This window comes from Mastigoproctus giganteus, chromosome 10 (genome assembly GCF_048544385.1).
Source record: "Mastigoproctus giganteus isolate SK-2022 chromosome 10, ASM4854438v1, whole genome shotgun sequence".
In the NCBI taxonomy this organism is placed as follows: domain Eukaryota; kingdom Metazoa; phylum Arthropoda; class Arachnida; order Uropygi; family Thelyphonidae; genus Mastigoproctus; species Mastigoproctus giganteus.
In genome coordinates this window covers 178,686,665-178,704,749 of record NC_143584.1, presented here as the reverse complement: position 1 = coordinate 178,704,749, position 18,085 = coordinate 178,686,665, and the positions used below count along the sequence as shown (strand labels likewise).

Sequence of the window (18,085 nt, the reverse complement as noted above, 5' to 3'; positions counted from 1 at the left end):
AACTCATATGTAAGTCGGGGAGTGGCTGTATATATAAATCGAAATTATTAATTTAAAAGAGGAAAAGAATAAAAGAAAAAAGTTCAGAAAGACAAGGATCATTAGCTGGAGAGTGTAACCAATGGTATTTTCCACAACATAGCATAAATTAATGTAATTAAATTTAAAATAAGTTAGCAGAATGGATAAGTCAAGTAACATATGAACACAATGAAAATAATAGTATACATGTAGAAACAATCACAATAAAATTAGCAGTGGAAAATGAGGCAAGAAAGCAAACTTACATAGCATCAGCCAAAAGTAATTAATTAATAAAAAAAACCAACACACTTCATTCATTTTTACCCACAAAGAATTTGTCTAGTTCTTACTTGAATTTATTCAAACTACCAAATACAACAACAGATGGAAGTTTGTTCCAGCAATCAACCACCCACTGGCTGAATGTAAACTTCCACACATCTATCCTGTGGCCATCCTTCCTCGATTTGAATGTATGCCCCCTCATGTGTAGTCTCAGCAAGAGGAATAATGCCATCAACATTTAGCATGTTCCTTCAATCCATTCAAGGACTTAAGCACCTCAGTAAAATCTCCCTATAGGTGCCTTGTATCCAAATGTTGCAATTTGCAGAACTGAAGCCTTTTTTGGTAAGAGTACCCTTTTATTCTCTTCATCAATCTGGATGCCCTTCTCTGCACTCATTCCAGCATATATATATCCATCCTCCAGACCTGTATACACTATGCAAGATGCAGCCTAACCATTGCCTTGTACAAGGGGATAATTACTTCCTTATCCCAGCTAGCAAAGTTTCTGTATATCATTGACAAAACCGCATGAGCTATCCAGCAGCCTGTCTGCATGACTCTGAGAACTTCATATCTGACTGCCCAATCACCCTAGGTCTTTTTCATTTTCTGTTTCCCTCGGAGTGGTACCACACAGTTGATACGGTAATCTGGGATTACTACAACCCCTATGCAGTACTTTGCATGTCAGTATTAAACTTCAACTGCCATTGCTCAGCCCATCGACCTAATTTTCCTAGATCTCATTGCAGGAGCGCACCCTGATTACTTTCATTAACCACCCTGCCAACCTTTGATATGGTGTGAGAAATGGTGAGAGTAACTAAATTAAGAATAAATTTTCAGGAATGCATACCTGAAAATTTAGAATATATTATTAAAAGCCAAAAACATCAAGTTTAAAGAAGCTAGTTGAAAATAAATTTATGCCACTGCCCTTGATTAATGCTGAAGCCAAATATCATGAAATGATCACTAACTAGTTTACAAAAGATCAGCAACATTAGATGTGGAAATGTCAGATTTACATACAACAGTATATCCTTTTTTTTATTAAATTTTTTCTTTATGTATTCCTCTGACCTTATGTAGTTTACCTGCAGTATAAACAAAAAAGTCATTTTTATTTGGGGGGGGGGGAGGTGCTACATCCCTTAAGTATTCCCATAGACTCTTCCTATGAATATAACTGCTCATATTTACTGAAAGAACAAATTATATAGAATTATTGTAGGTTCTAAAGTTATTTGAATAAGCTGAGAAATAACATCTGAGGCTTAATACTGAAAATACACCTGGGCAGCAGTAATTGTAAGACCATTTGAGAAAGTGTATATTACTTTACTCGTGATTGCCACTCTAGGATGCTATGGACATTACAGCAGAATTCCTTCTTTTGACTCACACTAAATAGGTACTTGGAGCGAGCCTATTGGTTCACTAAGAATGTGGTGGCAATAGTCTAAGTTATTTGTTCAAGTTTTAATTCTTTTGCTTCAGAAGAGGATCTTAAAGTCTGGACTGCAGAGTATGGTCAGTTAACTTTCAGATTTATTTAATTTCTTGGTATAAAGACACATGAGTGTAACTAATTCTAATAATAGATTTAAAAAAAAAAAAAAAAAAAAACCACTTAAATTGCAGGTTAAATAACACTGTTCAACAAGGTTTTTTGCCACACAGGATAAAAAACATGATTCTTAAAGAAATCTGAATGCTGAATGCAAAACTGTAATTGGCTTCTTTTTCTCATGTACAATTTCAAATATATTTTATGTTATGTAATTAATCATGACAGTGGTCATGTGGGAGTTGTGGTTTCTCACCTGATAGATGGCAGCATAGCATATAAGATTAAATGAAGAGGAAACTGCTGTGCTCTCTTCAGTATGTATGTATGTTTACAGCATTTGCTGTTTTCCATTTGGTTCCTGTTAATACAACATCATTACTATTCAGTTCTTGCATATCTAATTTTTTCTGTCTTTTTTTTTTTTTTTTTTTTAATGAAAACCCCAAACACGAAAGGTATCAAAACCTATAGTACTTAGTACCGTGCATGGGTTGAAGGAGAAGTATGGGGGGAGGGGGATGCCGGAAACTTTACTCTAGAGACTAAACATGGGTTTCATCACTTCAAACCTCCAATAAGCAAAGTGGTGGTATTTCACTGGTTGATGAAAGTCATCTACTACCTACGAATATTTTGATAATAAAGCCACTTAACATATGCTGGATAACTTCTGTTATATTTTCAACAAGTATTTTTAGTGAAAAAGCATACAGATTTTCTTTTGGGTATGCCGTAGGAGATTAAGATGAGATTTGGGCTTGCTGTTTGCTATGTAAGTCATGCAGCAACTCTTACAAAATACAGTGAAACTTCCCTTTAGCGCACAGCCATGGGGAACGAGAATGTGTCCGTTAGAGAGAAGTGCCCGCTAACAAGAAGTCTGAGGAAGAAAGAAAAATCGTTAAACGTTTAATGTAAAATTAAATTAAAATATATACAGATTTTGAACAATATTTTTGTAAATAATATACAATTACATACACAAGAGAGAAAGAAAAATCGTTAAACGTTTAATGTAAAATTAAATTAAATTATATACAGATTTTGCACAATAATTTTTGTAAATAATATACATACAATTGTGCTATGCATATTATGACTTTATCTTAAGAAAAATACATGCAGTAATCACTTATTTTCTTCTGCACCTTCTTCCGGCTGATAATTTTGTTTTCAACATTATCAAGAAGAAGAAGCTGAAGAAGATACTGAAAGTCCTTCGGTATCTTCTTCAGCGGCGAAAAACATTTTTAAACGATTGATTTGTATGAGCGCTTCTTCTATTTTCCTTGGTCGTTAATATGTTCTTCAACAGAATGACCTCCTTCCATTTCTTCATCCTCATGTGGAACTTCTTGAAAAATATCGATGATAATGTCGTTGATATCTAGAGCACCATCTTCTGTAGTGAGGTTCGAGTCTATATCTTTGTAGCCAGGGTCACTTGTAGCGGAATTATCGTACATTATCAATAGATGTTGAAGTTCTTGTTCTTCTTGGTGCTCCACATTGCTGTTCACAACTTCAATTTTTGCGTTTCAGAAGCCAGACTTTACGAAACAGTTCACGACAGTTTGTTTTCTAATTGCGTTTACTGAAGAGGAAATCCATTGAATTGCATCTAGGATGCTGAGTTTCTTTGCAAGGTCACTCGCACATGTTACATCGTTCATGTTTGCAATGAGATGTCTTAAAACACGTTTTCTGTAGTGAAGTTTAAAATTTTTTATTATCCCTTGATCCAAGGGCTGACACTCTGCAGATGTGTTTTGTGGCAGAAAAACGATTTGAACGTTGGACAATTCAATGTGCGGGTGAGATGCAGCATTATCCATGAAAAGAATAATTTTTCTGTTTTGACGAATCATGTTTTGGTTAAAGTGACTTATCCATTCGCTCATGATATCTCGTATCATCCACGCTTTTTTATTAGACTTCCAGTCAACATTCAAAAGATTCAACTTTATGCCCTTGAAACAACGAGGATTTTGTGGTTTTCCTATAACAAGAGGTTGTTCAAAGTCTCCCAGCATATTTGTACACAATAGTACAGTCGAGCGTTCCTTAGAAATTTTTCCGCCCTGGCACTTTTCGTTTTTTAGACTCATTGTTTTTTCAGGAAGAGCTTTAAAAAACAATCCTGTTTCATTACAGTTGTAAATATCCTTAGCTTCAAAATCACGACATAAATCTTCCAATTTGACGGTCCACTCTGTTACAACCCCAGTATCAACAGATCCACCTTCACCACTTACGGTTTTCCAAGAAATTTTATGCCGAGTTTTGAACTTGTCTAGCCATCCCACAGAAGCTTTGAACTCATTTACTCCCATAGATTTCACAACCTCCAAAGCCTTTTCCCTAATAATAGGCCCATTAATGGGAATTTTTTTAGCACGTGTGCGACAAAACCACTCATACGTAACATTGTCAATTTGAAGTCCAACAGTTTTCGGGAATGATTTTTGAACCTGATCATTTACGTGTTGCCAAAATTGTTTTGAGCAGTTCATTTTTTTTTCTTTTGGATGTCGCTTACCTGCATCTTCCCGATTTTGAATTTTTCAGCGAGATTGCGAACACTATTTTTTTGCCGATCATATGCATTAATGAGTTCGACTTTATCTTTCAAAGTTAAATGTTTACGAGAAGACATTGTGCACTTCACATGACAGTGAACAAAACTGAAAACTGAAACTCAAAAGACGAAAGGCTGACAAAATTCTCTCTCCCCCCATGCACACACCGAATTCATCAGAAGTTTTACACATGCCTTAAAATTCTTGAAAAAGGGTTTAGAATCGCGACGTAAACCTTGATAAAATTCAGAGAATCGGAAATAGAAAATAAACACACGATTGAGGCAATATGTGGAAGAAACGTTCCTAGAAAATGGGCCGTGAGCTCGCCCGCTGTCCGATATGGGGAGATCAAATTAAGTGCTAATCTAAATGAAACAGTACAGATTGCCTGACCGCATCCATTACAGAGAATGTCCGCTAGACAGAAGCTGAAAACACTTTAAAACCAATAAAGGAGAGTTGGGGAATTTGAAAATGTCCGTTGTAGAGAGATGTCCGTTAAAGAGAGGTGTCCGTTAGGAGAAGTTTCACTGTACATTGTAAGAGTTGCTGCATAGACAGGTGGCAATTAAATGTATTTGATTTTCCCTTTGCTTCTCCATGGTTTAGCAGGAACTGAGAGATCATGTTTTAGACTGCTCAGGGTTTTCATCAAAGAACAAAAACAGAACATTATTTAGCCCAATATTCTGAGACTGATAGAGGCTATAGAATGCAGTAGTTGTAGGTTCAAATCATGGATAGCCATTTTCTGTTGTAGTTTGTCTTTTTCATCTGGTGATGTCCTCAGCTGTTATTCAGTGAATTTCCTGACCTGTTTGTTTGTTTGTTTGTTATTTGGTTTTTAGGAGCATTAGCAACTAAGGCCATATTGCTCCGGAAATATACGGTGGTCATTCCCTTGACCTTTCCGCATCCTCCTTATTTGGTGGTGACGGGTTCGAACCCCGGTCTAATCAAGAAGCGTGTGCTCCTTCCCACCTGGCTACGGAGGCGCCCATTTCCTGACCTCTCCAGAGGATGTGAAAGAGCTCATATACAGTTGATTCCGGTTATTTTGGATACATCGGGAATAGTGCATTTTGGCCCGATTAAGCGGCTGCCCCAAATATCCGAAGTTTCATGTAAATAGTTAACAATACAATGGACCCTCGCTTTACAATTGGTTCACTGTACAATCAAGTCACGTTATGATGGAATCACCGTAGTAAAGTACCGTTCACTATACAATGTGTAGTAAGTGCCAGTCATTGTGATCACGTTTGTGAATTGAATTTTAATTCTATTAAACAGCGATTCTAATTAGCGAAAATAGGAGGAATATTATCCACAGGCTATAAAAGTAAAGATATATTAAGCACAAATTTCCTCTTTTATTAACTTATTAAAAAATTAAATGATACGTGAAAATCAGAAGAATATACGTGATAATCGGAAGAATATATGTGATAATTGGAATAATTAATATGTACTGTAATATGTACATACTAACTAGTTGACATTTCTGTTCACTGACATTTGTGGTTGGGGGTTGAAATTTAAAACAGTAAAAAGAGAAGCAATCAATAACAAAGAACACTGCACACACACACAAATTGCAAGTAACACGATACGCGCAAGTGAGAACGGAGTAACAAGTTACGAAGCTTTAAGAATAGGAATGAAGAGAAGATTCTGAAAATTATTTTTTTATATGATTGGAGATTCCATGGAAGTGTGAACACATTTCACCATAATAACTCACAGAATTCCAGTGTCGGTATTATCGTAAATTCAATAAGATTGAGTTTACTATCCATTTACGATAGATTGCACTAACAGAAAAGCCAAATAAACAGGTGACTGCTAATTGTTTTTATTGTTTTATGGTTGTGACCTCCAGAAATCTGAGTGAACCACGTGGTACGGTCGGAGACAGTCATAGAGTAATCTCCAGTGCTGCGGTCTCCTGCTCCGATTAAATGGCATGTTGTCCCAATTAAGCGAAGTAAGTCCTGGCTATTTTCTCGATTGGGTTCTGTTTTTTGAGATTTGCCCCAAATAAACTGCTGCCCCGATTAACCTGTGGCCCAAAACCGGAATCCATTGTACTTGTATTTATAAAAGATACTGTTTATTAAGGCCTTCAAATGCATTGCAATATTGCATTGAACAGCAATATTGCAATGCATTTGCAAATCATTTAATGAATTAAACAACAGCTTAAAAAGTTCTGGACCCTTGATTAATAATCTTTGTTAGTAGAAAATTTTTTGATTAATAGTAGTCATTTTTAATAATAGTTAATTTTGCTTGCATTTGAATAAGGAGAATATTGTCAATCTGCAGCTTCAGCATGTAGTTTATAAAATGGAATTTTAGTTTCAGACTTTTGTGTTATAATTTCTTTTGCCTATCCTGTTGGTATTATTATCAACTTTATGTTAATCAGTTTAAAATTTTAAATAATGAATTATTTCTTTAAACAGCTCTTAGAAAAGGCTGAAGCACGTGAGAAAGAAAGACAGAAGGAAGAGGCCCGAAGGGTATAGTTCTTTTACAGATTTTCATATTGATTTTGAAAAGTACTGTTTTTGATGTTTGTTTAACTTTAAGTCTGTTCTTTGCATTGCTCTACTAATATTTGCTAATTTTTTTTTTTGTCCGTATGAAAAAGTAATAATTGTGCTGTGGAGAAATTAGATAAATTTCTTGCACGTGATAACAAGATTAACAAGTTTCATTTTTGTTGCCATTACTGGCCCTGCAGTTCAATGTATACAAATGGTACATAACTGCTAAAGTGAGAGAGGATGCCCACGTCTTGCAATATTTGCTGTTTAATATTTGTAATCCATACACAAATGGGTTAAATTTCTTTCTTTTTTTGCATTATTGCTTTCAGTGACCAACATGACATTACTTCAGAAAAAGTTGAGAGTGCTAGACATGAAATGCCCAGTGTCTGAGTACATCTGAAAGAATGTTTGATTACAGTTGCAAAATTTTACTTTGGTTTTGTGTATTTTATTTATTTATTATTATTATTTAATTTATTATATTTTTTTTTTTGCATAAATAATTTACTACAGTCAGACCTCAATATACTGCCACTCTTATAAAGTGCCAATGAGTACTTGTGAACTGGTCTTCTCCATAAATATTAATAGGGGAATCCCTCGGTAAACCACCACCACCACCACCACCACCATATGCCATTTCTGTGAATTAGTAAATGTACAATTTTTCTTTGCAAATGAACTCGATTTAATGCCAAACCTGCATACCAGTCTACCTCATCTTTTTATTTATGGGATATAGTCGGCAAGTGATGTGTTTCAAACCACCATGAAAATCATTTTTTGCTCTGTAAATAAGAAAGTGGATGATAATTCCCTACCACTCAGTTACCTACCGTTTTCACGTTTTTAAGCATTTCTCACACTTTTCTCATGTTGTGAGACCAGGGGTTCTATTACAAAAGAAAGAACATTTTACTTTCATACTTCAAATGCCTTTCTCCATTCGCTATAGATCTAAACAGGTATTTTTTGGACCTTATTATGGAATGTATTTTGGTATTATTACCATTAAAGATCAATTTTAGAGAACAACTTTTTTTATTTATTTTCATTAAAGTTAATTCAGGAGTACTGACCTCAGAATAAGTAATAGGGCAGTGTTGAATGTGACTGAAAAGAGAGGTGTGCAGTTGCAAAGAAAAATACCCTGGTAACAACCAGCAGATGATTACAGACCATTTTTCTGCTATATGGGGTAAACCAATAAGTCAATGCTGTGTTGGAGACATTCTTAGTGAACAAAAGGAGTGGCTGAATCAGAAGAGTGAATCTGTGAAGCTGCTTAAAGGATGAAAACATGAAAAGCTGGAGGAAGAATTAGTTATTTGGATTGGATAGGTTAATGCAAGAAATGGAATGGTAACTGATGGAGTAATTAAGGAGCAGGCAAAGTTAATGGGAGAACAGATAGGAATAAGACATTTTATGTGCAGCAATGGTTAGCTGCATTGTTTTAAGCAGTGCCATCAATTGGTTCAATGAAACAGATGTGAAGAAACAACCGAGGTTGACAAGGAATCAGTGGAACAATATCATCAAAGAATTTTCAATATATTTTTTAAAAAAATACAACCCACGAGACATAACATGGATGAAACAGCTCTCTTTTAAAGAATGCAACCAGACAAAACAATATTGACTGTTACTATAAAAGGGCATAAAAAAATAAAAGCAAGGGGTCACTCTTGCATTCTGTACAAATGCTGATGGAGTGACAAAGGAACTGTTACTCTAATTGGAAGGGCGGCAAAACCTTGGTGCTTTAAGAATTTCGACCTATGAATTACAGACAAACCAAAGTATGAATGATTTCAGTAGAATTTCGTGATTGGCTGCAAAATTTCAACAAGGAAATGAGAATTAAAAACTGTCATGTGTTGGGGTTGGTTTTTTTTTTTTTTTTTTTTTTTGCATTTTAGATCATGCTTCTTGCCACAAGGCAGTGGATTTTATCAATGTGGCGATTGAATTCCTACATAATAATTGCACAGGTTTCCTACACCCTCTTGATGCTGGAATTATTAAGAGTTTTAAGGCACATCATAGGCAACATCGGATGAAGAAGATAGTAGAGAACATCAACAATAATTTTTAACCTAAATTGTCCTTGAAAAATGCATTGTATATGATCACATTTTCATGAGATGAAACCATGAACAAAAAAGTAACTGTTAGACTGACAATGGGCTTGTTCATTTAGATGAAATGGATTTATGAAATAGATGAAAAAGTTCATTTAGTTGAAATTGAAAATAACCTTATCCAGGAGTTGCAAATAGCCATGGATGATCTTCCAATCATGAGTGCATCTATGTTGCCGCCTCCGTAGCCAGGTGGGAAGGAGCAGCAGTGCGTAGCACACTCTTCTTGATTAGACCGGGGTTTGAGCCCGTCACCACCAAATACGGAGGATGCGGAAAGGTCAGGGAATGACCAACGCATATTCCCGGAGCAATATGGCCTTAGTTGCTGATGCTCCTAAGAATCAGATAACAAACAAACAAACAAACAAGTATCTATGTCTCCTTTTAAAAAAATTCTTACAGTCAACCACAAAGAGCCTGCTTTGGGAGAAATGGCAACTGAGAAAATTGTTTAATTAATACAAAGAAATGAGCTTTCATTGGACAGTGATAGTAAAGGAGATGAGATGGAAGTTTGTGAAAAAGTGACTGCCAAGGAGGCCAAGGTATGTCTTCAAAAATTAGTCAATTCCTTGAAGAGAACTCGAACAACAAAGACCTAAAGAAACATATTCGTGTTATAGCTCTGGACATTTCTATAAGTAAAATTGACGACTAAAAGAAAATTCAGACAAAACTGGATAAGAACTTAGTCAAACAGTGAGTTTTACTATATTTTTATTTACATTGTAAAACCAGGCAATGCATAACTCATGTTTTTTCTATATACAGATAATAATTATAAATGATAATATTTGTAAATTTTATTTCTCATAATTATTATTAACCTTTACTTTGCATATCCAGTTAATTCCTAAATATTTTTCTATCTGCATTATATTTATTTATATCGTTCATGTGCACAAATATGTTTTGACATTCCTTTTTCCTCTAGAGAAAATGTCATTATTCTTCAATTTCTTAATGCCAAAATAACTATTATATGTAGTTCTTATCATTTGAAGTAAGGTGGTGATTTAGCACCCCCCTCCTACCCGATTTAGTGCCAATGTCAGAGGCAAACAAATGGTGGCACTAAGTTGACTGTATTTAGGGTGTAGATTACCATCAAAAATATTACACACAATTATATACTAAAATAAATAATGTACAGTAATAGCCCGAAGTTACGCGATAGGTGGGTCCGACGAAAATCGCTTAAGTTGAATTTGCATAAGTCAGGGTACAACTTTGCATATAAATACATATACATTTTGTTTAATTGGGACCAAGGACTAACAAAAACACTAGTTTAGAAGAAAAATATTTAATAAAATTGCAGTTATTTATACATATTAATACAAAATATGTATTAAAAAATAAATGAGTTACGTAAAAAAGTTATTTCGATGTCGATGGCTTCTAAAATCTAACAAATTCGTCTGACAACACAGCACCTTCTTTTTTTCACGCAGAATTTCTTCGTAGCAAGCTAATAATTTTTTTATTCCTTGCTTTGTAGCTATAACGCATTCTTCGTTGGAGTCTATGTTTTCTAAAATTTTTAAGCCCTTTTCAATTGAGCTGAAACCTTCTGTCAAACTTGCAATTGTCATGTGCTTTTCTGGTGGAACTGGGTCTGAAGTGTCGGATACTTCAGTGACGTTTTGCTCACGCATCTCTGTGAGCTCATTCATTGTCAGCTCCTGACTATGTGAATCCAACAGCTCATTGACATCATCACCATTGACTTCCAAATCTAATTGCCTGGCAAGATTAACAACTTCTTCTATCACATGAGCGACATGATCAGTTTCTGGCGTTGTTTTCGTCTCGTTTTTTAAAAAAAAAATGGACAAAGTTTCTTCCAGGCACCATTCAATGTTTTTTTGTGAATTTCATCCCAAGATTCTTCAATGATTCTTACAGCATCTAAAACATTGAATTGTTTCCAAAAGTCTTTAACAGATATCTCACTATTTTGTCTCATAGCTTCGTTCAGACGTGCAAACGAACGCCTCGTGTAGTAAGCCTTGAATGTTTTGATGATTCCCTGGTCCATCGGTTGAAGCAAGCTGGTTGTATTTGGAAGCAAAAACAGAACTTTCACACGTGGATCGAAATTAATTAGGGTGGCAGGAGGGTGACCGGGTGCATTGTCATTAAGAAGCATCACTTTAAATGGAATCTGTTTAGACTTGCAATGATGTTCGACTTCAGGTATGAAATGTTGACTAAACCAGTCCTCAAAAACGGAAGCTGTCACCCAAGCTTTATGATTTGACTTCCAAATCACTGGTAAGCTAATTTTAGATATACACCAAACGAAAAATTCAAGAACCGCGTAACTCTGAGTTCGCGTAAGTCGGGGTATTACTGTATATCAAAAAAAAGTTTTCAGGATGTTCAAACCATTCAGTTTTAATATGAAGGTACAGGCAACTCCGTATAACATGGCACTTCTACAACACGGTTTTGCTCTAACACGGTTGATAAAGTGCAGCAATACTTGCACAACACAGTACTTATATAACATTGTTTTGCTCTGACATGATTAGAGAATTGTGGCAACCTTGCATAACACAGGATATTTCTGAGCTTTTGTGTGGGGAAAACCCTACTATTATGTTGGATGTAATTTTTCAACATTTCTATTCTTTTTTGTGAATCCCCACTTTTGGCTCTCTAATTGTTATGCAAAGAAAAAAAAAAATATTGGGAAATCCCTGTGTTAGGTTCTGTGCTACTGAACTTGCAGAAAAATCTAGATTTCAAAGTTTTTTACTATTGGATAACATGCCAGGCCATCCAAAAGATTTAAGTCATCCAAACATTGAAGTGATGTTCCTGCCACCTAGTACAACTTCTTTAATTAAATCATGGCATCATGATTTAATTAAATTAAGGTAATACCACCACTTTGCTTGTTGGGGGCTTTCAGTGGTGAAACCCATGTTTAGTCTCTAGAGCAAGTTTCCGGCATCCCCCCCCCCTTCTCCCTCAACCAGCGCCTCCGTAGCCAGGTGGGCAGGAGCAGCAGTGCGTAGCACACGCTTCTTGATAAGATCGGGGTTCGAGCCCGTGATTACCAAATACGGAGGATGCGGAAAGGTCAGGGATTGACCATCGCATATCCCCGGAGCAATATGGTCTTAGTTGCTAATGCTCCTAAAAAAAAAAAAAATCTCCCTCAATCCATGCATGGTACTATTAACACTAATATAAAATAGCACTAATAATACAATACTATAATATAATACTAATATGCACTAACACTAGGTGGTAGATGGCTCTCATCAACCGGTGCAATACTACCATTTTGCTTATTGGAGGCTTGAAGTGGTGAAACCCATGTTTGGTTTCTAGAGCAAAGTTTCTGGCATATTACCCCATACTTCTCCTTCAACCCATGCACGGTACTAAGTACTATAGGTTTTTTAATACCTTTTGTGTTTGGAATTTTCATTAAAAAAATAATAAATATATCTACCTTTGAAACTCATTACATCAGAAAATTGTTACAATGTTTGGAAAAATTTGATTCTGAATTGAATTAATGGAAAGTTGAATGATGGAGGCATGGAAACATTTTTCAATTGTGGACTGTATCAGAATCATAGCTTTATCGCTCAAAGAAGTAAAACTGTCAATGTTAATTAAATGCATGTTGGAAAATGTATGGCCAGAGTCAGTTCATTCAGGAAATATGGTTGAACCGACAAAAAATGGAGTCTGTGCGATAGTAGAACTTGCTAAGTCGATAGGAGAGGAAGGTTTTGATGGACTATTGAAGGGCTACAGTACTGAAACTCTTGTGAGTAGCATAGTTGGTAGAATCACCGTCATCCCCACACCAGGTGGAAAAGACCTAAGTTCAAATCCCGTAGATGATGGGAGGAATTTTTATGGGTCTTTTCCACAATGTGGCTGAGTTAGTCAGTCCCAAGCGAGAATTGCAGGGTTTTTTTCTCCCGGAAACTGGTTTTTCGTTTAGACAAATAGAAAATCAACCTTTTAACGCACCGAGCAACATAGTCTTAGTCACTGATGCTCCTTAAAAAAAAGATATGGTTACTGAAGATGTTTAAGGATTACTGGTAGAAAAAAAGGCTGGTGAAGCGGATTTGGTGGAAATGGCATTGGAAGCAAATCAAATCAAATCAATTCAGAGGATGATAGCACAGGTAAAAATTCTGAATTTTCCAAATTTTACACTAAAAAGTATACAAAATGGTATAAAGTTAGCCGAGCAATTAGAATCTTATTTTTTGAATTCAGATTCTTCAACTGAAAGCAGCCAAAAGTTCAAAAGGGAACTTCAAAATGCTTAGTTCCATATGTTGAATTTACTAAGATAGATCTTAGTAAATTCAAAAAAATCATTAATCTGGGTTTGTTCTCTTCTGCTTGATAGATCAAGCAGAAGAGAACAAACCCAGATTAATGCTTTTTTAAAGAGAGCAGAAGATACACAAAATCAAAATGGTGTAGTTTTGTCAGTTTTGTTAAAATTTTGTTAATGAAATGGTGTATTTTTGTTAGCTCTTGGAACATAACCCCCTTTTTGTACTGGTCCTTAGTCCCGTATAACGTGGTTTCGCACTACACAAGATTTTTTTATAGGAACCTAACTACCGTGTTATACGAGGGTTACCTGTACATGATAAAATCTTTATAACTTTTGTGAGCGCCTGAAGTAGCTTTGTGGTTAACCTCTCGCATAAATAGTGACTTAATTTACGTACACACAAAAAAATAAAAAAATAAGATTTAATTCCACACAACCAAGATATAATATCACACTGTAATTAACTGTTTAGTTTTCAGCAGTACCCACGCACTGAGCATTCTACCTGTCCACATTTGCTATAAAGTAACATCAAACTGGCCACTAGTTCACCTAAGTGCTCTGTGATCAGCTTACATATCTAGAACAGTTAGTGCTGTTTTACAAATTTTATTGAATGAGTAATCCATGCACTCTTTCTTGCATAGATTACAAGTATCAAACAGCAGTAATATCTTAAAATATGAGTACTTTCTCTCTTGGGAAGTTGTGTATAATTATACGTAATAAACAGTACAGTAGTTGTGTTTTTATGTATACTTGAGCTGCATGATTATTATGACAACAAAAGTGAAAATTCAGCAATCTTTGTTATTTATTACTTGTGAAAATTTTAAAATATTTCTCATATCTCATTGTGAAATCCTTAAGGACAGTTAATAAAACCCAGAAAAAAAAAATTTTTTTCCCCTGTGAATCACAATCATTTACTGTTAGTGGCATCTATCTCTGTCATTTTTTTACAGAGGTCAACAAGTATTTTTCATCGTACAAAAAAAAAAAAAAAAAATTGCTCCTTGGATGCAATGCAGTTCTGAATCTGTTTGCAGTTTTGCTTTAGCTTGTCTAATTTTTGTGATAAGATTGATTATACCACTTGCATACCTATTCAGTCAACTTACACAAATATATGCATTATTATTTGTTTTTTATTGTTTGTTATTTCATAATTTTCTGTCTGCATTATATCTCAAGAAAAAATTTATAATCAATTTATTTGATTATAAATTGTTTCGGGTAAGATCTTGTTAACAGAAGAGACTGCTTCTACAGGGATGGGGTACACTTAACTAGAAAGGGTGCAAGCATATTTGCTGATGCTATTGAGGCAGTGTTAGGTGGGACGGAAAACTGCTAGCTTGGGGAGGTTCACAGACTAAAAGGTTAAAAGTAGCCGCAGGCAGAGGTGAAGGTGATTCTTGCACTACTTCTATTAGAAGCCCAAAGGTCGCAGGTTCGATTCCCGCCTCGGGCTTGGATCAAAGTACTGCAAAAACCTTGGGAGGTGCATTATGGCCACAGAAGTCTATGCGCCAACAACTACCAAAAAAAAAAAAAAAATCTATTAGAATAAGCCGCGGCTATTACTATCTGCTGAATTACTGAAACAGATTTGTCATGACTTGATACAGTAAGAATTATCTCAACAAATTCTGTTGTGTGGGAGGCTCTTTCCTGACTAAATCACAATGATAGATAGTAAAAACTTTACCAGTTATACTTTTACTGTCCTGTGTAGAGTGAGGTGAACAGTATAGAGTATGGGTGCCATGTGTTATTTCTACCACTTGTTCAAATGAATTAGATGACTACTCAAAAAAAAGGAAAAAGTTTGTCACTTAACGTACCCATGATATGATGATTGTTATTTTTGTAATGTGAATGTAGTAGTAGTAGTAATGGAGGCATGTGATGCAAGAAAGCAAGCATATGAGCTTATATCACATCAGCCAAAAAAAAAACTCAATTTCACACATCCTTTCCCTCTAAAAGTTTGTCCAGTTCCTCCTTGAATTTATTTAAGCTATCAACTTCCACAACGACAGATGGAAGTTTGTTCCAGCAATTAACCACCCACTAGCTAAAGGCAAATTTCTGCACATCTATTCTACAACTGTCTTTCCTCAATTTGAATTTATGCCCTCTCAGGTTCATAATCTGAGCAAGCAGAAGAATCCCATCAGAATTCAGCATTCTCAACCCATTTAAGGCCTTATACACCTCAATCAAATCACGTTGCAGGTACCTAGTCTCCAGCCACTGTTAATTTGCAGAACTTAAGCCTTTCTTGGTTAGAGGACCCCCTTCGTTCCCCTCACCAATCTTGTTGCTTTTCTCTGTACATGCTCAAGCAACTCTACATCCTTCCTAAAATGAGGCCTCCGCCCCTGTACACAGTACTCAAAGCCTTGCCTGACCATTGCCTTATACAAAGGGATAATCACCTCCTTTTCCCTGGTGCCTCCGTAGCCAGGTGGGCAGGAGCAGCAGTGCGTAGCACATGTTTCTTGATTAGACCTGGGTTCGAGCCCATGACCACCAAATACGGAGGATGCGAAAAGGTCAGGGAATGACCACCGCATATCCCCTGAGCAATATGGCCTTAGTTGCTAATGCTCCTAAAAAAAAACCAAATAACCAAACTTCCTTTTCTCTACTAGCAAAATTCCTGTATATCATTGACAATACCCCATGACCTGCTCTTGCAGCCTGTCTACATTGCTCAGAAAACTTCATATCAGACTGCACAATTACTCCCAGATCTTTTTCATTTTCTACCACCCTAAGTGTAGTACCACACAGTTGGTATGTTTCTCTGGGGTTACTTTTACCCATATGCAGTACTTTGCACTTGTCAACGTTAAACTTCAGTTGCCACTTCTCAGCCCATCTACCCAAATTTTCCAAATCCTGTTGCAGTAGCACACTGGCATTACTGTCATTAACAACCCTGCCAACCTTTGTATGATCTGCAAACTTGAACATTAAGCCTGATATACCTTCATCAATGTTATTGATAAATACAAATTTGTATACAAAACAACAGTGGGCAAACACTTAACCTTGGGCGACTCGACTAATAACATTAGTCCACGAAGAGTAGTGTCCATTTATTACCAGTCTCTGTCTTCTTCCACTCAGCCACCCTTTTATCCATTGTAGCAACTTACCCTTAATATCATACTGCTCCAATTTGTAGGCGCCTCCGTAGCCAGGTGGGAAGGGGCAGCAGTGCGTAGCACATGCATCTTGATTAGACCGGGGTTCTAGCCCATCACCACCAAATACAGAAAGGTCAGGGAATGACCACCACATATTCCCGGAGCATTATGGCCTTAGTTGCTAATGCTCCAAATAACAAACAAACCACTCCAATTTGTAAAGTAGTCTTCCATGTGTAACAGTGTCAAAAGCTTTCCTGAAACCCAAGTATATGATATAAAAATTATTTTTTGCATCCAGTTCCTTTGTAACCACATAATAGTATCCAATCAGATTGTCAAACAAGACTTTACCCTTATAAACCCATGTTGTGACTGAATTATTACTGCAATATTGTCTAGATCAGTGGTTCTCAAAGTGGGTGCCGCATACTCTTTATAGGCGTGCTGCAATATCAAATTTAGCGTCGGCTTACAACATGGCCATCGCTACAAAAGTTCGTTGATTTTCATGCAACTGTGTAAATTAGAAATTTTCATGAAATAATTGCTGACTGTATCAGTGTTTATGTATGTACACCTACATATGCAGAACAGCCGAGCCATCCGCTGCGAACAGTCATACTCGCTTATTGGATCTTAGCCCTAAAATTAATAAAAAATTTCAATATAATTTTGTATTTTTTTTTTTTTTTTGAATTAATTTAGTTTCTGGATATAAATTATAAAATGTACTTTTTGTTCTAAAAACATTAAAATACGTGAAAAAACAAACATATTAATTCTTTAATTTTGATTTTTTTTTTATACAATTTATTGTCGCCTCCGTAGCCAGGTGGAAAGGAATAGCAGTGCGTAGCACATGTTTTTTTGATTAGACCGGGGTTCGAGCCCGTCACCACCAAATACGGAGGATGCGGAAAGGTCAGGGAATGACCACCGCATATCCCGGAGCAATATGGCCTTATTTGCTAATGCTCCTAAAAACCAAATAACAAACAAACATACAATTTATTATTCTTAGAGATAGAAATTGTGCATAAAATGAGCATAAAATTGTGTATGAGGCCAATTTTTAAATAAAAAAAAAAAATTTGTTTAAAAATCCTGTACCAAAAGCCAAATTTTTTTTATGCATTTTTCAAAAATAAATTCCCTCATTGCCCTTCGACATGCATCACCTTACAAAATATTCTGCCAGCACCCATGCACCTAGTGTTGGGGGTGCCAGGAATTTTTCATAATGGATTTAGGGTGTCTTCACATTAAAAAGTTTGAGAACCACTGGTCTAGATGATCTTGCAACTGGATTCTCAGTGATGAGATTAATGCCACACGACTAACAACATGCCAATTCTATTTCCTCGTGGACTAGAGCAGATTTTCACACATCTATCGTGCCAGCCACCATCCTTTTTCAAT

General features: G+C 35.9%; 1 protein-coding gene across 4 annotated transcripts in view; it reads left to right on the top strand.

Annotated features, from left to right (window-relative positions):
• Positions 1-18,085, top strand: part of Prp40 (pre-mRNA processing factor 40) — a 434,121-nt gene that overhangs the window by 246,599 nt on the left and 169,437 nt on the right. For all 4 annotated transcript variants that reach the window (XM_090383606.1, XM_090383605.1, XM_090383604.1 and 1 more), the window contains exon 19: positions 6,939-6,995. In XM_090383606.1, the coding sequence (XP_090239732.1) occupies positions 6,939-6,995 (57 nt within the window). The remainder of the gene's footprint in view (positions 1-6,938; positions 6,996-18,085) is intronic.